General features: G+C 34.6%; 1 protein-coding gene across 4 annotated transcripts in view; it reads left to right on the top strand.

The window, feature by feature from the left end:
- LOC111147937 (protein phosphatase 4 regulatory subunit 3B) overlaps positions 1-23,880 on the top strand; it is a 68,272-nt gene that overhangs the window by 41,923 nt on the left and 2,469 nt on the right. The window contains exons 8-15 of one of the 4 annotated variants that reach the window (XM_022504192.1): positions 3,818-3,949; positions 5,027-5,129; positions 7,439-7,480; positions 9,490-9,648; positions 13,132-13,301; positions 16,059-16,198; positions 16,573-16,757; positions 18,577-18,770. In XM_022504192.1, the coding sequence (XP_022359900.1) occupies positions 3,818-3,949; positions 5,027-5,129; positions 7,439-7,480; positions 9,490-9,648; positions 13,132-13,301; positions 16,059-16,198; positions 16,573-16,757; positions 18,577-18,770 (1,125 nt within the window). Of the gene's footprint in view, positions 1-3,817; positions 3,950-5,026; positions 5,130-7,438; positions 7,481-9,489; positions 9,649-13,131; positions 13,302-16,058; positions 16,199-16,572; positions 16,758-18,574; positions 18,771-23,880 lie in introns of those variants that run through there. The other 3 variants (XM_022504193.1, XM_022504195.1, XM_022504194.1) reach the window with 3 other exon arrangements.

The following is a 23,880-nucleotide window of genomic DNA, read 5'->3' as shown; positions in this document are numbered from 1 at the left end:
TGGTGCTTGCCAGGGGATGGGGGCTGGGGGAAATGGGAAAGATATTAGACAAAGGGTATAGAATTCCAGTTATACAGGATGAGTAAGTTCTGGAGATCTCCTCTACAGCATAGTACCTATAGTTAAGAATATTATATACTTGGGGCGCCTGGGTGGCTCAGTAGGTTGGAGCCTCTGCCTTCGGCTCAGGTCATGATCCCAGCGTCCTGGGATCAAGCTCCGCATGGGGCTCTCTGCTCTGCAGGAAGCCTGCTTCCCCCTCTCTCTCTGCCTGCCTCTCTGCCTACTTGTGATCTCTATCTGATAAATAAATAAAATCTTTAAAAAAAAAAGAATATTATATGCTTAAAAATATGCTGAGAAAATAGATACTATGTTAAGTGTTTATATCACACAAAAAAAGAAAAACCAACTTAGAATGGTTTTACCTAATGAAAGTTTTATTAATGTCACAGTAAGTCTTGAAGCAGCTCCATGATGACAGAAGACTTTCATCTTTTGAGTCAATCATCCTCATTTTCTGGTTTTAATGTCTATTACTTTGAGATCGTAAGGTGGCTATTCCACCTCCAGGAATAAGAAGGGCAGAGAGCAAAATAATGGCTGGAAAGCTTTCGTGTTTTATTTTAAAACACTTTCCTGGAGCTTCCAATTAACAATTTCTCCTTGGATTTCTTTGTCCAAAAGTAAGTTACCCTTAACTATGAAGAATGCTGGGAAATTGTGTTTTAGCTAAGTACATTGCCTCTAAACAAAATTTGGGCTCTGCTAGCAAAACAACGAAAATAGAGACTAAGTGGGTGCCTCATAGTATCAGCCACATTGTCTCCTCTCTGGCTACCTAACTTTCATACATGTTTTTCTTTCCTCACCCACCTTTCCCTCAAGGGACATAAATCAAATTTCCATTATTTGAGTGTTAGGTAGTCTTCTTCAAGTCCAGGTAAGACTCCTAGTATTTCAGTAACCTATAAACAGAAAGATAGTTTATCTGCCCCCAACATTAAGCAAAACTGCTTTTGTCTGGGAAGAGGGAGAACATACTTACAGCAATCCTTCATTCATAACTGTGATACACTAGTTCATCAGATACTTGTTGAATAGCAGTAGCTTGGACTCCTTGTCCCAGGAGGTTCTTGATTAACAAAAGCAGCTGTCTCTAAAGAAATGCCCCTTGCCTATTTTTTTCCAAAGCCTTTCTTCCCTCATGATATTATCAGCTGTGGCTACATCTGAGTTGGGCAATAGAAGATGGCTTTCCTCCAAGGATCTATATAATCTTCACAGTCTCCTTTCTGTTGGTGTGAGTTCTCTGGCCAAGTGGTGGTCTTAAAGATTGAACAGTCATGGACTGTTGCCTATTTTAAAACTTTCTTGACAATTAAGCTTCCTCAACTATTTAGTAGCCTTCCAGACTATTTGCTTCTTACGGATTTTAAAGATCTTATTCAAATGTAGTCTTTTTTTTTTTTTTTTAAGACATATATTAGAGTGTACCATGAGCTGTGGGAGGGGCCAAGGGAGAGGGAGAGAATCTCAGGCAGACTCCCCAGTGAGCACAGAGCCCAACTGGGGTCAGTCTCATAACCCTGAAAGCATGACCTGAGTAAAAACCAAGAGTCAGATGCTCAACTAACTGAAACATCCAAGTACCCTGTATCCAAACATAAACTTTAAACCTAGAGATTTCAATTTATCTGCTGACCTCTGCCCTTCCTATCTGAAGCCTGGGGATCTTGAAATGTTTTAAAGAATAGCATTCAGTGGTGTATATACCTCTCTCTGGCAGGGAAGTCTTACAGGCCTGAGAAAGGCAGTTATTTTCTTACCTCCTAAAAAGGCTATAGTTCTCTTTAACAGTCTGTTTCACCATGAAATATGTTAATTAGCTTTTGTCAATTTCATAAGTCACTGAATTATGGTACTCAGTTTGGCATTGATACTGCTGGAGCAGGATTTATGAGAAACTGCATGTAAGAGAGAAGACCAAAAAAGTTTGAAGACTGTATTGAAATAACGTTTCAGTGTATGAGCTATACCTTAAGTATTTCTTGCCTCTCTGGTTTTATTTAGATGTAACCTAAATTCATCATTTATTATTTTTTTGTGCCTAGTTTTAAATGAATGAACTTATGAAAGAGGATTATATATAATTCAAATTATCTGAGGACCTAATTAACTGGTAGAATGTAAGTAGTACACATTGACATAAATGTAAAGTAAGTAAATGCCATAGCATTGTTCTGAGGAAAGTTTATTTTATGACACCTTGTCATAATATGTTAACATTTTACATGAGTTAAGCTTTGCCAATCGTGCCACTATAAGAAAGAGCAGCAGATTAGTGTAGAATCTACCATTTCTTCCAATTGAAATGAGGCTTGGGTCTGGATTTATTAATTAGCTCTATGAATTTTATTTCATAAATCGTAATTCCTCTTTGAAGAGATTTTATTTTGTTTTTAATGCCATGACAGAATTGATTCATTGGTCTTGAAATTTTGAAACATGGTAGGGGCTAGGATTCTAATTTTAAGCAGCTAAGTCCCTGTGACATGCTTTTGTTGGTTCTTAACAGAATTTAAGAACACAAACAACTTTTCAGGGAAATATTTTTGGAAACCACAGTATGTTCAGTTTAAGGGGCTAACACAACAAAATAATAACAAAAATTGCTTTATACTGGGGACAACTGGGTGGCTCAGTCAGTTAAGCGTCTGCCTTCTGCTCAGGTCATGATATTCTGGGTCCTGGGATAGAGCCCCATATCTGGCTTCCTGCTCATCAAAGAGTCTGCTTCTCCCCCTGCTCTTGCAAATGCACACACACTCTCTCTCAAATAAATAAAGTCATTTTTTAAGTGCTTTATACTGAATATTTTTATTACTTTACAGAGTTCTCCCAATTTAAAAGTTCATCTTAATTCCATGCAGTTCCCTTATTTCATCTTCTTCAGTTACTACCTTTCTTCCCCCAATAATAAACATGTTCTCAATCAACTGATGTCAAAACGTTTTTCTTTGTACTGTACTTCAATTTCTAAGACTTTTTTTTTTTAAGATTTTATTTTGTTATTTGACAGAGAGAGACACAGTGAGAGAGGGAATACAGGTAGGGAGAATGGGAGAGGGAGAAGCAGCCTTCTCGTGAGCAAGGAGCCCGATGTGCATCTCCATCCCAGGACACTGGGATCATGACCTGAGCCCAGGGCAGACACTTAACAACTGAGCTACTCAGGCACCCGTTAAGATTGCTTAAAAATACAGGCAAAAGGTAAATAAATTTTGTATCTGCAAGCTACTTTGTAGTTTCAAAGTTAAGACCAAAAAGCATGCAACTAATACATATCTCTGTGGTTAGGTTATTATGTAACAGTGTAGTGCATCCACTTGCTTCCTATGGAGAGTTGTATACTGGGTTTTCTCACTTTTTTGCTAGAAAGGATTTTCTCGTTTGAAGCTCAGATAATCTGTGTTTTAGGGTCACATGGTGTGTGATCCTCCTCAGTCAGCTTCTAAATTCTTATCTGAGGCTGAAACCTAGAATGAGAATCTATTAGAATCTCCAGTGAACAAGAATCACTGGTAAATTATTTTGTTTCTCACTTCCCTATATTGATGTTGCCGTAAGCTTTAGTGTGCTCTGCTTTTTTTAGTGGGCCTTTTTCACTCTAGTGTATTTATAGAACTTGGAAAAAATACTAGGAACATAAAAGTTTAAATAAGTTCATGTATTCTTTGGTTCTGATTTTGTTCTTTCAGCTGGTATATTTGTCGCATATTCAAACCAGTTCTAATGGAAGTACATTTTCTTTCAGGATATCCTTCTCATTAATGTAGTAATTGAACAAATGATCTGTGATACTGATCCTGAGCTAGGGGGTGCTGTTCAGTTAATGGGACTTCTTCGTACTCTAATTGATCCAGAGAACATGCTGGCTACAACTAATGTAAGAAATTATTCTGAGATAAAAATATTTTAGTTTAGGCAGTTTTAGAGGATTTCATGTATAATAAATTATGTGTAAATGCATAAGTAATAAATGTAAAATCTTAAAATTTGTACAATTTTTAAAAATAGTAAATACTTGAGCATTTGTACACTTGGTATCCAAGTAGCTGTTGTGTTCCTGTAGCAGTTTTTTGTGGCAAAATAGAAGATTGTAATCTGGGAAAATCTTAGTAAAATGTTAGCATTTCTGTTTATGGCTCTTGGCCTTACTCTGTTAACTTCTTAAAAATTAATATACAACATAGGTAACATATTTAACACTGCTGAGCTGTAAACAGTAAAAATGGCAAAGATGGTAAATTTTAATGTTAACGTGTTTTTTAATCATAGTGGAAAAAATTAATATGTACTGAATGATCTCAACTGCATAGTAAGAGAAATCATTCAGAAAAGACTTATGGAAGTATTCCAAAATATTAATAATTGTTGTCTCAAAATTCTGGGATTTTTTTCTTTATAAAATTCTCTCATATTTAGAGAAGAATATATTGATTTTAAATCATTACTTGTTTATGAGACCATTGTGTAAAAATAGTGGTCAAAAAAATCAAAAGGCACTGTTTCCCAAGTTTCCAATTAAGAAATTTTTGAAATTTAGAAAATAGATCTAAATTCTGTCGTGTTTCAAATGGCTTGATAAATCAGTTTGGTGTTTTTTCATATTTGAATATTCTATGAATGGAGTTTCAAATTTTCAGCAATTAATAAGTTGCTCCTCTCAGCATTGCTTGGTAGATCTTCATTCCATTTCAGATCATAAGCATATTAGAAAAAAAATTCTTCTGAATAATTTTCCTCAGAAAATTTTTTTATAATCTTCTTATTTTCATTTTAATTTAGTAATATGAAATAGATTTGATTTTTCAGTTCTACAGAAATACAGTTAAGGTGAATGTAACTAGTTTTTTTGTTCTTTAATGATATCTTAAAGTATCTGTTGTATATAATCTACACTAATTCTTAAAGGTATTAATTAAAAGATAATGAAATATTTTTTTAATTCTGTATGTTTCAGAAAACTGAAAAAAGTGAATTTCTAAATTTCTTCTACAACCATTGTATGCATGTTCTCACAGCACCACTTTTGACCAATACTTCAGAAGACAAGTGTGAAAAGGGTAGGGTCTCTTACTTACCTGCTTATGATTTCCATTTTTTAAAGAGTGAAATAAGTAGTATAACTGTAACAGGCTGTCTGCTCAGTGCATTATATGACAAGGAAAAATTAGAAAATCCAAGGGTAACCATCATGTTGGAGAATAATTTGGCAACATAGTAAAGCTCTTTAATTCACAACATAAGGATGGAAAGTTGATGGGTTAATCAAAAAAGTTGGTTAAAGTAGAGAACGGTTTAAAAAAATGAACTCTGTAAACATTCTAAATGCTGACTCATTTGCTAATACTTTGTATAGGGGCAAGACTTTCTTTTTAATGTATTTTTTTTAATTTCCATGTCATCTTTTATCCATAAACTACACCCATAATTCATCAGCTACTTCTAGTTTTACTGACTTCTAGACTGTAGACTGTATTCAGCTTAGCCATAGATGGTACATTATTATGATATTTCATCAGTCTGTGATATTTAAAGTATGTAATCATACTGCCAAAAATAGTGTAAACAAAGGACTTTTGATAAGCATGCAACTCAACTGGTTAAATGAGGGATGGGAGGGGTAGTTTTCTGAGAGTGTTGGTTAATCCAATGAGTCATTTTAAAAGGGAGTCAATTAAAGAGAATGTTTGCTAAATTAATTAGTTGTAAAATGGGCACAGCTTACATAATACTATCACTTCAATTTCTGAGGGAACATTTATGCATACGTGTGACAAGTACAAGAATGTATAAAAAAATAAAAAACGTGGTATATTCACACAGTGGAATACTCGATAGCAGTTAAAAACTGAATTTTGAACTATTAACTAGTCCTTGAAAATACAATATTGGATAAAAAAGCATGTTGCAGGGATGCCTGGGTGGCTCAGTCACTTAAGCAGTTGCCTTCAGCTCGGGTCATGATCCCAGGGTCCCGGGATGGAGTCCCGCATGGGGCTGCTTGCTCAGTGGGGAGCCCGCTTCTCCCTCTGCCTCTGCCTGCCACTCTGCCTGCTTGTGCTCTCTCTCTCTGACAAATTTTTTTTAAAAATCAAAAAGCATGTTGCAGAATGTTTTCATGCAGAACGGTTTTATTTGTATAAATTAAAATAAATGCATTTTTAATTTTAATTTTAAAATAAAACACTTGCAGCATACAGAAATGTTTAGATAATTATATAGCAGACACCATATATTTCCTGTCAGCTTTATCAAAACTAACTTGCCCAATTTTTTTTTTCAAAATTTTTTTGAAAAGAAAATAAATTACAGTAATTGTTGGAGTTTCCTATGCACCTCTTCATATTCTCACTTCACCCCCATCCCTCAAGGAATGTTGAATTTGAGGTTTATCACCCAGTGTCTGTTTATATTACTATAAGTGTAATGTATTATTTTTCATGTTTCCAAACTTGATATGAATTGACTTCTGTTGTACACATTGTTCTGCTTTTTTTTTTCTCTTATTCAGTAAGTTTTTGAAATCTATCCATATTGATACCTGGAGTTCTTATTTGTTTTTAAGTCTTGTATAATATTCTCTATGAGTATGTTGTAATTTAGCCATTCTGCTTCTAACGCACATTTAAGTTGTTTCTAGTTTTTGCTGTTACATACAGTGCTGCGATAGACATTCATATTTTTTCCTGTGCAAATGTGCTGTAAAATATATGTCTAAAATTTAGAACTTATAATATCCTACTTTTTTAAAACTTCAAGACATAAATTATAATAATACTGTGTTATTCTGGAGTTTAAGAAATTTTTGTAGCGAGAGGAAGATATCCTGATTATTGGAGGATGACTAAGAAGTAAAAGAAAATGTGTCCGTCTTTTCTCTGGTTGTAACCTCACTTTTTTATCAGAATATTTATTGTCTTTTAAAAATTCCTCATCCATACCCAATTCTATAAAAGGTGGCAGATACAGGTATAATACTTAACTGAAACAACTATTTTTTTAAATTAAATTATAGTTGACACAAGATGCTACATTTCTTTCAGTAAACAGCATGGTTGTTTCAAAGTCTGTACATTAAGCTTCGCTCACCACAAGTGTAGCTCCCATCTCTCATCATGTAATGCTGTTACGGTATCATTGACTATATTCCCTGTGCTGTACCTTTTATCCCTGTGACATACATTCCATAACTGGAATCCTGTATCTCCCTTCTCCCATTTTGCCCATCCCCTCACCCCCCTCACAACTAATTCTTGACAATTACTCAGGTAAAATGAGATTATGACCAAAGACATCCTTTGTATGTTGTAAAGGACTAGGAAAATAGAAGTAATTATTACTGAAGTAACTGACTTATTTTTTTTGTTAGATAATACAGTTGGATCTAACAAAAACAGCACGATTTGCCCTGGTAAGTATGAATTTTATTTTATGAACTAATACAAAATTGTAAGCTTTTATTGCTCAGAGTATAATGCATTTATTTATACAAGGCTTAGAAAGGCTTATTTTTTTAAAAATCCAAAAAAGTTTACCTATTTCCTTTATTGTAAAGAAAAACATTCCATTTTCTCTAATATAAAAGATGGAAAACTGGTTGGAATTTTGTTTTTGTTTTTTACTGTAAATTTAGAGCTTGTTTTCTGTGTTTTTTTTTTTTTGTTTTTTTTTGTTTTTTTGAGAAGACATCTGAAAGTTGAGAATTTTATTTTAGTTCATTATTTTTGAAACCTAGTAAACTAAGGCCAGCTAGGAACTAGTGTTAGTGTTCATGACAGCATTATGCTTACGTATTATTTATGAACCTGAGTGTAAGCACTGTTGCTTCTACTTGGAACCTGCATACCAGGGATGGGGCTAGGAGAATAGAAAATACGCTGTGTGCATCTAGCATCCTGTCTTTTCTACCGGGCTCAATAGTGGTTTAGGAGAGCCAGTTTCAAATGAGGAGACCTTCAGAGATTGGATTAGTTAGAGATGAAATGATTAATTTCATGTCCTAATTTGAGAAAGTGAAAACAAGATATTTACTTAACACTGCAGATCATTGTTACAAAATATTTTGTGAATAAAATTAGGGAATTGAGAAATTAAGAGAGTGTAATTTTTTTAATGGTGAGGGACTAGTTCAGATACTGACTGTGGTGTTTGCTGTTACACAGATGGGCCTGAAACAAGTAAAACTCTTTACTTGCATTTAGCATAGGAAGGATCTTTTAAATACCAGAACTGTATTTTGTATTTTTAATGGCTATTCTGTTATCAAAAGAATGCTGATTTGTTCCTGATAGCATCATAGTTCCACAAAATATTTATGTGTGTAATCTTCTTGAAAAATAAAATAGTTGGACTAGATTTATTCTGTAAGGCTGTGGTTCCAAAATTTCCTCACAGTTTAATATTTCTTGCCTAAAACATTTATAATAGGTGTAAGTAGTTACTGACATAAGCCCTTTGACATATATTCAATTTCGATGTTCAGGAACCAATTTGAAATCATTTCATTAAAGTATACACCAAGGCCTCTTGAGGGAAGAAAAGGCTTTACTTTAGTAAGCCTCTCATGGATATCACATTTTGATGTTAAAAAGATAAAAAAAACCATAAGTGACTCTTAATCTCACAAAACAAACTGAGGGTTGATGGGGGGAGGGGGGTTGGGGGGGTGGGGTTATGGACATTGGGGAGGGTATGTGCTATGGTGAGTGCTGTGAAATGTGTAAACCTGGCGATTCACAGACCTGTACCCCTGGGGATAAAAATATATGTTTATAAAAAATAAAATTAAAAAAAAAAAAGAAAAAAAAAGCACAGATGCAACAATAAACAAAAATAAATTCCTTATGTTCTTGGTTGAATTAAAGTATATAAAGTTTTTCTGAAAAAAAAAATCTCAATGTAATATTTTTCACTTTATATTCAAGTAGCCAAAAATGTCCTTTCCTTAAAGATGTCTTTTTAAGGAAAGCATATTAATTTTTCTTAGAAAGTTTTGTTGCACCGTGTTAGGCAAAAAGCTTGAGGTATTTCCTCTTTACTGGGGACCCTTTAATAGATTTGTTAATATTAATAATGAAAGCAGCACACATTAGGGAAGTATTTCTAAGAAGATCTCAATGAGATCAATGAGGGTTTTCTTATCATGTATGTATTTTTTTTATTGAGGCTTTCTTTCCTCTTAACACTAATAAGTATTTTATACAAAAGCCATAGAAGGTATCCATCTAGTCAATAAAAATGAATAGTATTGGCGAGTCTGCTAATGAAAAACTAAAAATCTGTAGCTTCTTTAATTGATAATAATGAGGATTAGAAATACGGTTTTACTTTTGCTCTAAAATATGAGGCATAAACTGTATTCTCTTTATTTGGGTGAATTATAATATTTATTTTATTTTCCTGTGATGACTTTCTTTGTAGATAATTACCAAACAGCACAGCTGCTTGCCTTAATTTTAGAACTACTCACATTTTGTGTGGAACATCACACGTATCACATAAAAAACTATATTATGAACAAGGACTTGCTAAGAAGAGTCTTGGTCTTGATGAATTCAAAGCACACTTTCCTGGCCTTGTGTAAGTAACAATTTAAAAAAATATTCTTGTAAAGTATTTTAAGGATCAGTATTTTTAATAGAGATAAAACCTGAAGTTATCCATGTGAATTGATTTATTTTTTAGCAGTATATATACTATCAAAGAGATGATTATGAGAAGTACTAATCTTTTGTTTTATTTAAAGGATAAGAGGAATAGGTCGTGGTGCTTTCCTACCCACATATTACTCACATTTAGATTGAATTAGCTTAACTCTTGCAATAAAATACCATGTACAATGACAACATTTCACTAATAGAACAAGTCCTGCTGTCTTTCACATCTTCTTCACCAAACTGTCATTTATAGTGCCTTTTTTTTTAAAGGTTTTATTTATTTATTATTTGAGTGACAGAGAACACAAGCAGAGGGGTGGAGAAGAGGGAGAAGCAGGCTCCCCACTGAGCAGGGAGCCCAATGTGGGGCTTAATCCCAGGACCCGAGATCATGACCTGAGCCAAAGGCAGACACTCAACCAACTGAGCCACCCAGGCGCCCATATAGTGACTTTTTTATACCTTTGAGATACGGGCCTTGAAATGTTTTTAACTCGGGTTATTTATTGAACTTGTGAAATAACTTACCATTATTCCCCCTCAGTATACCACTTGGACCAACAATAAGCAAACTTAAATTCTGATATTTAGCATCAGTGTTGATTTTTGGCAAACTGTTAAGTTTCCTTTCTTCTTCATATTTTTACTGCAAATAGAGATAAAGTAACCTCCTTCACCCTCCAAATAAAAAGAGCTTTGTGTTAAAATTGAAACATTTAATGTATAGAGAAAAGATTAATCTCCCAACTACTTTTTTTAAGGCCTTAAAAGTCACCACCATTAACTGCGTGCACAATTTTTCCTATTCCTTTTTACACATCTGTACTAAGTTACGCAAACATTCACACTCCTATAGGTCTTTTTATTTTTATAAAAACAGGATCATATTAACTTACTTCTCAGCCTCTCAGTATTACTCTACGTGATGAAATATGGTCTCAACTATATTTTTTTCTTAAATGTAGTTGAGTAACACTTGATGGAGTGGCTCTTCCATAATATATTCTGCTGTTCTGTAGTGCACAGAGTATGGGATTGTTGAGTATTAATGCCACTCCAAAGAACACTGTAGTAAATAGTCTAGTATATAAATCTTTTAAGTACTGGTTTCTTTATTTCCATAGTATGGATTCCCAATAATGATAATGCCAGGACAAAATGTTTATATAGTTTTAATGTATCCTTTTAAATTTGAATTTCATATACAGCCTCCAGATTACTTTCCCAAAAGATTGAAGCACTTGACACTCTTGCAGCACTATGTTACTGATTCCTAAAATGTTATGAAGAGGATGATGGAAAATGGGGTATTCCACTTGTGTTTTAATTTACATTTTCCTTGACATACTATATATTTTCCTATTTTAGTGCTTTTGAATTTTATCTGTGTGAATTGCCTATTTTTTTCTTAGAGCTCTTTTTGTTTTAGGGATATTAATTTATCACATTTGGGGGGGAAAAATGTCCCAGTCTCATTTATCTTTTGCATTTGCCTTTATTTATAGTATTTTTTAAATAAATAATAGTTTTAAGATTCGCTATAATGAAAAATATGTCTCTTTTCCTTTTATGAGTTTTGGGGTTTTTATCTTGCCTAGGAACATCTCCTATGTCCTAAGATTATGCAAATAAAATACTCTCCTCAGTTTACTTCGCATTTTTATTATTTCTTTTTTTTACTTATATATGTAATACGTTTGAAGTCTGTTTTTATATATGGTTTGGAGGGTCTTGCTTTGTTTTCTTTCAAATGGATAGCAAGTTGTGCCAGTTCCCTTATTAAATAAACTGTGTTTTTCTTACTGAATTAAAATTTCTCTTGTTGTATAGTTAGTTGCTATATATAGCTTATGTCTTGTTTCTGAGCTATTTTTTCTAAACCTGTCGTTTTATTAGATGAGATAAATAGGAAAGTTTATTCTTAGGCCACTGAGCCTCTTGTAAGGTTTAATATCTGCTAAGTCCCTGCTTTATTTTCCTTCTCATAGTTTTCTTGGTTCTCAGATATTTGTTCTTCCATAATAAAAATTAATTTTATCTAGTTCATTGTGACCAGATTATGTTAAATTTTCTATCAATTTTGGAAGGATTGATGTTCTCATGATAGGTATTCCTATCTGGCTTTCTGTAAATAGTCCTTTTGGATGAGTGCAGAGTATCCTGTTTATGTGGATATATCACAGCTGAACAAACCTCCAGTATTTAAATGTTTACATTGGGTCAAGATTTCCATCATAAGTAGTGCAGTTGTAGCTATACCATGTCATTCACCCATTCACCAGCAGTGTATGAGAGTGCCTGCTTGCTCACTTACTTAGTCTTTTCAGTCATAAATAACTATTTCTAGTCCTGCTACAAAAAGGCAATGTTAAAAAAAACAAAAACAAAAAGGCGATGTTATATAAGTCTAGCGCTTCTCTTCACACTTGTTTGTGTTTTTTTGGTTTGGAGGTTTTTTCTTCACACTTGTTTAGTGTTCCAGTTATCATACATTTAAACCTTATGTGGCCCATTTCAGTTTTATTCTTAGATAGTATTTGGAACCTCTTTTGACAGGCACAGCTTCTTTTAATGACTTCAATCTGTGAACAGCAGGTTGGAAATGAGAGACATTTCCTTTCAGTATTTAAAATTCAAAAAGCCACATTATACTGCTTGTTGCTCTATTGTTCTTTTACCGATACAGCCTGACCTGCCACAGTTCATGTTTACCAAATACAAAACAGCTCATAGGCAATTGGTAAACAAGGGCTAAAATGTATAGGATTAAAATGTATATGGTATAATGTATAGGTAGTGTTGGTTCACGGATGATTTTTCCAAGGCAAAGAGAACTGAAATAGTGGGAGTGGAACTATAGCCTTGATCAGAAAAAGTACAAGACCTTCAGCTCTCCTGTTAAGCTAGCAGCAGGAACCACTTTGGCTTTATTTTCAGTAAATCGAGAAGTACCTACCTCCAAAGCTCCCGCTGTGAGGAGGTGAGGCAGCTTTGGGCAGGTTGCACCACTCCTGTGCCCACCTTCAAGAAAGACAGCCCTGTCCTGGCTCTGAGCTGCCATCACTACATCATCTGCATGTCTCCCAGCACTGCTCTGAGTACTGCCAGCATTGGCACTCGATGGTTTCTGTGGGTTTTTTAAAATCTTTATACCATGGAGCTACCTGCCTGGATACTTTATCTCCCAAGTACCAGTTATTGGGTTTTTTGCTAGCTCTGGCTACATGAGTTAACACAGATTTGAGTGTTCTTACCCTAACTCTATTTTTTCCTCAAAACCCAGTTATTTTTAGTGCACATTTTTACTTTTTATTTTAGAATATATACATTGCTTTATGTAAAAATACCTGTGTAATAATTGCTATTAATGTGATTATCAATTTGTTCCCTTATGATTTTTAATTAGGTGCTCTTCGTTTTATGAGGCGGATAATTGGCCTTAAAGATGAATTTTATAATCGTTACATCACGAAGGGAAATCTTTTTGAGCCAGTTATAAATGCTCTTCTGGATAATGGAACTCGGTACAATCTGTTGAATTCAGCTGTTATTGAGTTATTTGAATTTATAAGAGTGGTAAGTTTATGCTGAAGGATTCTTAGTAAAATAAAATAATTACATGTTTAGCAATGTTATTATTTTAAATTGTGAAATTTAGCTTGGTGTTTTAACCCATGTTTACTCTATATTATTCTCAGTTCCATTTTTATTGGCCAGATGTTTCAGGATTATATTTGGCATATGTAGACATTTTAGTCAAGTATGCCATTCATGAGATCTCTATTATCTTTGTAGGGGTAGTGATAAATAGAAAGGTTGAAAGTAATTACTTTGGCAAACTGCTAGATGATGTATAAAAGGTAGGCTATTATCGTGTAAATTTAAGTTGAAGAGACCAGGAAGTGAGGTGGACCACTCCAACTGCCTTATTTTATAGATGAGGGGCTTCAGACACCCAGAGTAATCAAGTTTTATTTAGGAGCATCCATTTGGTTAGGAGCATAGTCAGAGCTTGAAGACAGGTCACAGCTCAGTTTTGGGCAACAGAAGGTCTGTCATAAAAAGATCTGGAGAGAACTCTACGTGAACAATAGGGTTAAGATAGGTAACTGTAGGACCAATACAATAAATTTACCCTCTCCCACACACTGAAATCATTCCATCAGGGAAAATGGCCACATGGTTAGAATTTGAAAAAAAGAAAGTCAAAGCTAGAAATTCATTCTCTAGTTTTGGCTCTTACAGATTTCTGCTCATGACATGCTGTTCTCATATAAAGATTATTTGGCTGGCAGGATTACTTTTCTAATAGTCACTTGGCCAAGAGTATGGTTTTCAAAAGGATGAAGAGAATAGAAGTATTGTCTTTAGCCTTAGAAAAGAGGGAACATAGTTAACTAGCTTACCAAGTATATCTGAACCCTGTTTCACAATGTACTGTTGTAATGAACCAGAGATTGGCATATATATATATTCCCCACCCCCTTAAAATTTTTGGTGAGGGGGCGCCTAGGTGACTCAGTTGGTTAAGCATCTGCCTTCAGCTCAGTCATGATTCCAGGGTCCTGGGATCAAGTCCCCCGTCAAGTTCCCTGCCCAGCGGCAAGCCTGCCCCTCCCTCTCCCTCTGCCTGTTGCTCTGCCTGTTTGTGCTCTCTCTGTTGAATAAACAAAATCTTAAAAAAAGTTAAAAAAATTTTTAGTGAGAAACTGATAAAATGACTTGTAGGGTTCACAACCCCACCCCTGTTTCTGTGATTGAATTTGTTTTTCAGAAAATAATTTTGAGTAGTTGATAAATGTACATTGAATCCCAAAACTTAACTCATCTTTTTTTTTTTAAAGACTTATTTATTTGAGAGAGAGTGCAAGTGGGGGTGAGGGCAGAGCAAGAGGATCGCAAACAGACTCCCTGCTGAGCATGGAGCCCCACGTGGGGCTCAGTCTCAGGACCCCAAGATTGTGACCTGAGTCAAAACCAAGAGTCAAGTGCTTAACCGACTGAGCCACCCAGGTACCCCAAAACTTAACTCATCTTTTTTGTTCAGTATATAACACAGAACCATTTTACCTGGGTTTCTAATATCTCTTCTTTGCATATTATTTGAGATTTCCAGAGAAACTAGTTTGAAGACTTAAAAGTCCTTAAAAAACAAATTATGGGGCGCCAGGGTGGCTCAGTGGGTTAAGCCTCTCCTTTCGGCTCAGGTCATGTTCTCAGGGTCTTGGGATGGAGCCCCTCATGGGGCTCTCTGCTCAGCAGGGAGCCTGCTTCCCCCTGCCCTCTCTCTGCCTACTTGTGATCTCTCTGTCAAATAAATAAAATCTTTAAAAAAAAAAACAAACAAGATTATGGTGTATCTTTTAAAGAAGTGGCATGTATATTTATTGTTAATCTTAAATTCCTGAATCACAATTTCAGTTATTATTAATAATGAGTGTACTTTGCATGCAGGCATTTGCAATGATTATTTAGAATGGTTCATTTAGAATTTAAAAGAATTTAGGAGTTATTACTGTCAGTTTGTTTCACAAAAACTATACCACTGGAAAACTGCGGAAACAGGTAGAATTCAAGTTAATAGTTTTTCAGATCTGTATATGTAATATAGTTATAGGAGTCTGTGTTTATTATTTAGGTAAGGCTTATCCCATTTTGATACCTAAAATTTGTTAAAAGTGGAATTTCACTATCTGCCTTCTAACTAGCTGTGTGCTCTTCATCAGGTCATCCAACCTCTCAGATCCTCAATTTTCCTTTTCTGTAAAATGGGGGTAATAAAACCTATTTCATAGAATTGTTAGGATCAAGTGAAACTATATGTTAAAGTACTTTTAAATTGTAAAGTACTATGTAAACGCAAAGAATAAACAGAAGACCTAAACTAACTCTAGTTACTTTCAAATGTTTTGTAGCCCCCCAAAAGAGCTCCTTTTTTTTTTTTTTAAAGATTTTATTTATTTATTTGACAGAGAGAGAGAGACACAGTGAGAGAGGGAACACAAGCAGGGGGAGTGGGAGAGGGAGAAGCAGGCTTCCTGCAGAGCAGGGAGCCCGATGTGGGGCTTGATCCCAGGACCCCGAGATCACGACCTGAGCTGAAGGCAGACGCCCAACAACTGAGCCACCCAGGTGCCCCAAGAGCTCCTTTTTTATTCCTAGTTTTCTCTGGAGGCCTGGCTCATGTGTAAAGAAACTAGGACATTTATTTTTGTAATGTGATTTTGGAAAAACCTTTTTTGATCAGCTTTGGAACTATAAAAAAGTTCTTTTAAGTTTTTCTCCTAACAGTCATTGAATTATATTTGAATTGTAAATTTTGTCCTCATACAGGAAGATATCAAGTCTCTTACTGCACATATAGTTGAAAACTTTTATAAAGCACTTGAATCAATAGAATATGTTCAGACATTCAAAGGATTGAAGACTAAATATGAGCAAGAAAAAGACAGACAAAATCAGAAACTGAACAGGTATTGTTTAAATATATTGTATTTATAGGCTATAAAATTATATCCAGAATCTTCTGTTCGGATCTCACATATGAACTTTACCCAGGAGCATTCTTTCCATCATTAGATAGTACAGGGTTGTATAGAAGGTAGGATATTTTCCCTACCCAAATCTTTTATGTGAACATATTATAACTCAAGATAATTTTTATTTTAATTTACAATATTTTGGAGTGTTCTGGGGTTACATCTTGTATCACAGTCAAGGTGATTATGATGTAAATTATACGTAGTTAAAATTACTTTCGCTCCTTTTGGTTATACATATTTATTCTCAAATTTAATCTGGTCACAAACTTTAAATCATTACTCAGTGTTTGTGATGTTTCTTACAGTGTACCATCTATATTGCGTAGTAACAGATTTCGCAGAGATGCAAAAGCCTTGGAAGAGGATGAAGAAATGTGGTTTAATGAAGATGAAGAGGAGGAAGGAAAAGCAGTTGTGGCACCAGTAGAAAAATCTAAGCCAGACGATGATTTTCCAGATACTTATGAAAAATTTATGGAGACAAAAAAAGGTATTAAAATTTTGAATTTTGGAATAATGTAGCATTTATTAGGTGCAGAAATTATCAGTTGCTTGTGAAGGTTTGGTCATAGTATATAAAGCATGAAAGACGTGAATTTTATAGTGAATTGGGACCTTTTAAAATTTCCACATCTTTTTCCAAATCTGGGAGTTATTTTCATGTTTAAACTATTTTTCTTGAAACTTGCCATTTTGCAGTGCTCGTCATTTGCTGTTTAGAATTACATTGTCTACTTATACATTGCCTTCAATGAACAATCTTGGATTTATTTCTGTACTGAGATCTCCAATAATAATAGAGACCATATATTGGGGCTCCTGGGTGGCTCAGTTGGTTGAGTGACTGCCTTCACCTTGGGTCGTGATCCTGGAGTCCTGGGATAGAGTCCTGTATTGGTTTCCCTGGTCGGCAGGGAGTCTGCTTCTCCCACTGACCTCTTTCCTCTCATGTTTCTCTCTCTCAAATAAATAAATAAAATCTTAAAAAAAAAAAAAAAATAATAGAGACCATATAGATACATAGAAACTTTCCAGAGCACTCTGCCTTTTATAGTTTTGAGGAAACTAAGCTCAAAGAAGTAATTTTGCCCTTTGAAATTTTAAAATCATTATCAAGGGGCGCCTGGGTGGCTCAGTGGGTTAAAGCCTCTGCTTTCGGCTCAGGTCATGGTCTCAGGATCCTGGGATCGAGCCCCGCATGGGGCTCTCTGCTTAGCAGGGAGCCTGCTTCCTCCTCTCTATCTCTCTCTGCCTGCCTCTCTGCCTACTTGTGATCTCTGTCTGTCAAATAAATAAAATCTTTAAAAAAAAATAAAAATCATTATCAAAATTTCATAAGGATAAACTGTAAAGAGAAGTAACATTTCCCATCTTTCAAATATGTTTACCTTGTTTATAAAGATCTTATCTTTCAAAAGAATCACTTTAATTCTATGGCCTGAAAAATTACTAGAGTATTGTCCTGCATATATCATATAAATGTTTACTAAAAGTTTACATTTTGAAAGGCAAAAGCATTTGTGATTTTGAATGTGAGATTTTCTAAAAGCATTTCTCCTTAGTGTTTCACTGATTTATTACATTTTTCCTGCAACTATTGTTCCCAGCCTCACTCATTATGTACTTGTTAGTGCCCGAAGTTCTATTTACTTCAGCCTCACAGAGCAGATAGCCCATCAAAATGTCCTAGGTTTTGGTAGCCTAATTCTTCTACGTGTACTCATTATAGGCATTGCCCTGAGAACAGTGAAAAGGGGAGGTGAGGCCATACTTGAAGTACTGCATCCACTTGAGAATCAGATACAAAAAAGTAGCAACCAGATATGAAAGGATACTGGATACCTAACTCGTAAGAGAAACAGGACCCTAGAATATTCAGGAAATAGGAGACTGATAGACGTGATCATATCATTGTCTTTGGGCACTTGAAATACTGATTTATGACAGAGATTATCAGGTCCGTCAAGGACTATAATATAGAAGTGTAGGATCAGTGCAGTGAAGCTGCAGAGGGACAGTAAAAGGAAGAGTCAGAAGTAGTGAATCCTTGACTCATCCTACATACAACAGTGTGGGATTCTAGTGTAGGATGGCTGATTCTGGTAGATGATTCTTGAGGGCCTTTCTAATCCTGGGTTTCTAAGATTCCGGCTAATTAAAGACTTAGCACTGTACATACCTTGCTCTACTCTTAGCTCTTAGGAAGCAAAGGCAGTGTTTTATAAGTTTTTAAGTTATTGTTATTTTCAGTTGCTTTGCCTATTAGGAATATTTACTGGAAAAGATGAAAATTTTTACTTTCTTTTTAGCAAAAGAAAGTGAAGACAAGGAAAACCTTCCCAAAAGGACATCATCGAGTGGCTTCAAATTTACTTTCTCCCATTCTGCCAGTGCTGCTAATGGAACAAACAGTAAATCTGTAGTGGCTCAGACACCACCAGCAAGCTCTAATGGATCCTCTTCCAAAACTACAAACTTGGCCACATCAGTAACAGCCACCAAGGTATGTGAAATTATTCTATACACAAACTTTGCTTTTCCCATCTTTAAAATTATCTCGTGTTTACTAAAGAAAATTTTGGATAAAAAAAGTAATTTCAAAGAAGAAAAAAAGTTAAAAAGGAGAAAAGTTGTACACACTATCATTAGAGTACATGACTGCTAATACCATTTGATTGATTCTTCAGGTATATGGGTTTATCTGACACGTAATTGAGGTCTTTCTGTAAACACAGTTTTTGTATATTACTTTCATTTATTTCTTAAAAAAATTTTTCTGTGTTACTAAAACACTGTTGATGACTACAGAATTTCATTTTATTTAGCTGTATCATAATATTTGTAAGAAACCTACCCAGTTATATTTTGGAGCACTGGAGTTGATTCTGATGTTTCATTGATAGGACTGTTGGTGGTGTTGCATTTTAAGTTATTTTCTTGAATCAGTGAGAAGAATATTTTCATACATATTGTCAAATACCCCCAGGAAGTTTCTACCAGTTTATGTTACCATAACCATTGTGAGTGTGCTTGACTCACTGCAGCTTTGCCAGTGTTACTATAGTTATTTTTAATCCTTGTCCATTAGGTAGTGGAGAATGTATAGCTCTCATTCCCAGTTGTGTGTCCTTTGTTAGTTGAGGTTGACTATTAGCCTTTTGAATTTGCTCTTCTGCAAGTTGTCTTTTCATGGTCTTGCCTTTTTAAAATTGGGTTATGTTTTTCTTAATATGAGTGAATCTTTAGTTATAAGGATATTAGCCTTTTTGTCATTTGCATAGCAAATGTATTTTCCATTCATTATTTTTTTATATAAACAAGTTAAAAAAAATTTTTTTTTTAAGATTTTATTTATCTGTTTGGGAGAGAGAGAGCACAAGCAGGTGGGGGGGGGGGGCAGAGGAAGAGGGAGAGGCTCCCGGCTGAGCAGGGAGCCCAGCGCAAGGCTCAGTCCCAGGACCCTGAGATCATGACCTGAGCTGAAGGCAGATGATGTTTAACTGACTGAGCCACCCAGGCACCTTTAAACAAGTTTAAATTTTATATAAAATTTTCTTCTTTCACTTATACTGTTATTTTGTGTAACCATCCTTTTCCCCAAAAAGAAGTGGCTTAAAATAAAAAGGCATAAATCTGAGACAACTGTTAACATAAGGGTAGAAGCGGCAGTGCCATAGGAGTAAAAAACCTAATGTTCTCAGTTTGAACACAAAATACAATTTGAGTTTCTTCTTTCACAAAAGTGTAGTCTTCATTCACTGTCGTAAGCTCTTTCTAACTAGAAATTTTAAAATTTTCACTTCTTGATATAAAAAAATCTGGTGTAATATTTGTGTCACTATATTAACAATATCTGCTGTGAAGTTAAATTGTTCAGGTTCGTATCTTGGCTCTGCCTCTTTCTAGGCTATTTGACCTTGAGTAAGTTATTATATCTCTCAGGACCTTATTTTTTATTTTAAACAAGGGTAAAATAGCATCTACTTTATAGGCTTGTAAATATTAAATTATTTAATAAACGTAAAGAGCTTAGAACACTGTTTGCACTTTATCAGTATATATACTAGCTTTTCTTTCTCAAATCAAAGCAATAGATGCACTTACTTTCAAAAGTCAAAATAATATTAAAATGTTGAGAAAAGTCAGAGATAGCTTAGAACTCTTCTTCTTGTACCTGTTTCTTCTATTTCTAAATGTAATGTTAATATTAGATATTGTTTCATCAAGTTTAGACCTAATTCATTAAATTCTTATTATGATAGATAGGAATTGAACATGTGAACACTCCTTAATCATTTTTCTCCCTGCGTCACAATTTTTGCCTTAAATAGCATTTGATAATTTTATAGCTATAATGACAACATAAATATTCTTTATACACGACTTTTTTCCTGGTCTTTTTTCTATACTGCATGTTTCTGGATAACTTTTCTCTTTCTAGAGTAAAAATTGGCACCATTTTTTCATTTGTTGCAGTAGTTAGGTGCCTATTGTTAATTCTTTCAGTACCTTTCAGGTTAGTTTCTGTGTTCTCTTTGATATCTCCAGTCTGGTTCCGACCTAGATCCTTTGCTCCCTAGACTTGCTGCACAGCTCTTGTCTTCAAGCCGCCAAGGCCATTATCCCGACACTTCTTCTGCCTCTCTTTTTCTTGTATTGTTTCTAGGTCTTATGTCTTTGTACTCTTTCTTGATTTACCATCCCATTTCGATGGAGCACATCCTCTAATAATTGTTTTCTGAGAAAAGAATCCCAGGAGAGGTAAAATTGAGCCCCTCCATCTATGAAAATGTGATGATTCCGTCCTGCTTGATGGCCAGTTTTAACTGAATGTAGAACCAAATAGGAAATCATTTTCTTTTAAATCTTAGAAGTTATTGCTGCCAAGAAATCCAAAGACATTCTTATTTCTGATCCTTTGTGTGTGAGTTTTTATTTTCTTCTTGGAAGTAGCTAAACAATCATGTCCTTCAGTTTGGAAACATATTATTTCACTGTAACTTACTGTTTGGAGATTTTCATAATTTTTCTCTCCTATTACTTTTTTTTTTTCCTCTTTTTGTTCTGTTTTCTGGGTTATTTCTTAGAGTTCTTAATGCATTATCCTTCCAGATAATTTTTTACTTACGACTTAGCAATATCAAGTACAAGCACTAACACATTTTTCACCCTTTTTGACACTAACAGCAGATTACTGAATACATTTTTACCACATTTTGGAGGGGTCAAGGAGAAAACAGTGATTGCTCTTGGAAAATAAATAGCTCGTCACTCTAGATTATGATAAAAGTTTGAAATTCACTATCTGTTGATTGCCACAGTTGAATTGGTTGATTCTTAAAATTAAATAGATCAAGTGTGAACTTGTCTATTTTCCTTGGCAAGGCATTCTAAAGCTCTAATATGCTATTAAAATTTGCATTCTTTGAAAACTTGGTAGTTTTCAAGGCTGGTGAGACATTAGCTAGTAATGAAATTACAAGGATTTTTTTTTTTTTTAACTTACAGAGCTGTAAAATATGCACATTTTCCTTGAACAAGAATACTTATCCAAAAAAAAAGAAAAATACAAAGTCATAATCAGAAACCATTAGTGGGTGCTAAAACAAACACTTCTTTTGCCACAGATTAATAGAAGAGAACTCTGGATCTTGCTTTTTCACTTAACAAACTTAACCTGGGTGAGCTTTCCATATTAGAACATAAAGAACTTCCTCCATAGAATTCCACAGTCTGATATACTTTAATTTATAACTAACCCTCTTGATGCATTTTAAAGTTGTTTCCAGCTTTTTGCAGTTAAAACAATTTTAACTTTCTACACAAAATATTTCATATACATACATATTTCTATATAGAATATGTATTTACAGTTTTGATTAGTTACTAAATTTACTTAGTAAAATGGAAATATGTGGGTAGTTCCTTAACACAGTATATATGGCCAGTACCAAAAGCTAGCTAAATACTTATGGACATATTAGAAGTGTTCCCCCCCAAAGTTGGGGACAAGATAGGATACCATTGTGATTGCTGTTATTTAACGATTGTTCTGGGGTTGTAGCCAGTGCAGTTAGGTGAGATCAAGAAATCAAAGCTATAGAGGCGCCTGGGTGGCTCAGTTGGTTGAGCTACTGCCTTCGGCTCAGGTCATGATCCCAGGGTCCTAGGATCGAGCCCTGCATCAGGCTTCCTGCTCAGTGGGTGGCCTGCTTCTCCCTGTCCCTCTGCTGCTCTGCCTGCTTGTGCTCTCTCACTCTGTCAAATAAACAAAAATCTTTAAAAAAAGAAATTAAGGCTATCAAAATAAGATAAAAACCATCACTTTTGCTGATGATTTTTAAAAATTTTATTAATCATATTTATGCAAGATCTGTCCTTTATTTTTTGAGTAGAGGATAATTGTTGAATTCTCTGTCCTCGGGTTTTTTAATATGATTAATTATATTAATAGTTTCCTAACTTATAATTTGTTAGGTCATTGGTTTGGTTCAGAAAAAAGTCATTGTGTCTTCATAGGTATTAATCATTATCATTTGTTTTCATCCCCTCCTTCATATTGGAAACTTTTCTTAAAGGGTAATTGGCATAAGTGGTCTAATTGCAATCTGATATTTATTTTAAAACAAGTATGTTTATGTTTGCATATTAAGTCTGGAATTTGTCAGATTCTTTACAGGGTGCATCTATGGATCACAGGCCTTTTAACCTCTAATATTTAACATTTTATATTTTTATTTTCAATAAAAATGATTGTTTTAATGTATAGGAGTTTGTTTATGGCATATATATATAAATAAGAGATAAAATTGATATTAAATTGTGTGGCTGAGTGTTTTGGATAGAATATTTACTAATCTTAAGGAAAAAGTCATTTTAAATGTTACCCAGTGGAAGCTAAAATGTTTGTACATTATGATATATAATCTGTAATCCTAAGCATGATTAAAACTTTCCTTGATAACTTGTCATCTTTGTGAATATCAGACTGGTGCCTTTTTGAAGGTAATTACATCTTCTGTCTCCTCCCATCTAACTTGTTTGGCTTAGAAACCGAATGAACAAGAATGATATTAGTAATAGCAGATAAAAGCAATTATTGAACACTAACTACATACCAAGCACTGTGTTTTTTATGTTTTATTTTCATTTTATTTTCAAAATAGTTCACTGAGGTCTAAATACTATTTTATTTTATTTTATTTACTTTTTTTTTTTTTTTTTTTTTAATTTGACAGAGATCACAAGTATGCAGAGAGGCAGGCAGAGGGAGAGGGAGAAGCAGACTCCCTGCTGAGCAGAGAGCCCAGTGCGGGACCCTGGGATCATGACCTGAGCCGAAGGCAGAGGCTTTAACCCACTGAGCCACCCAGGCGCCCCTAAATACTATTATAGTAATTTTACAGATAAGGAAAATGAGGCATAGAGATACTAAATCGTCAGGCAGACTACAATACAATCAATACTTTTTTACCAGTTTAGCCATACTGTCTTTTTTTTTTTTTTTTAAGATTTTATTTATTTATTTGTCAGAGAGAGAGAGGGAGAGAGAGCAAGCACAGGCAGACAGAATGGCAGGCAGAGGCAGAGGGAGAAGCAGGCTCCCCGATGAG

Source organism: Enhydra lutris, unplaced genomic scaffold (assembly GCF_002288905.1).
Source record: "Enhydra lutris kenyoni isolate GAN:26980312 unplaced genomic scaffold, ASM228890v2 scaffoldscaffold18, whole genome shotgun sequence".
NCBI classification, from domain to species: Eukaryota; Metazoa; Chordata; class Mammalia; order Carnivora; family Mustelidae; genus Enhydra; species Enhydra lutris.
This window is presented reverse-complemented; position numbering and strand designations above follow the sequence as displayed.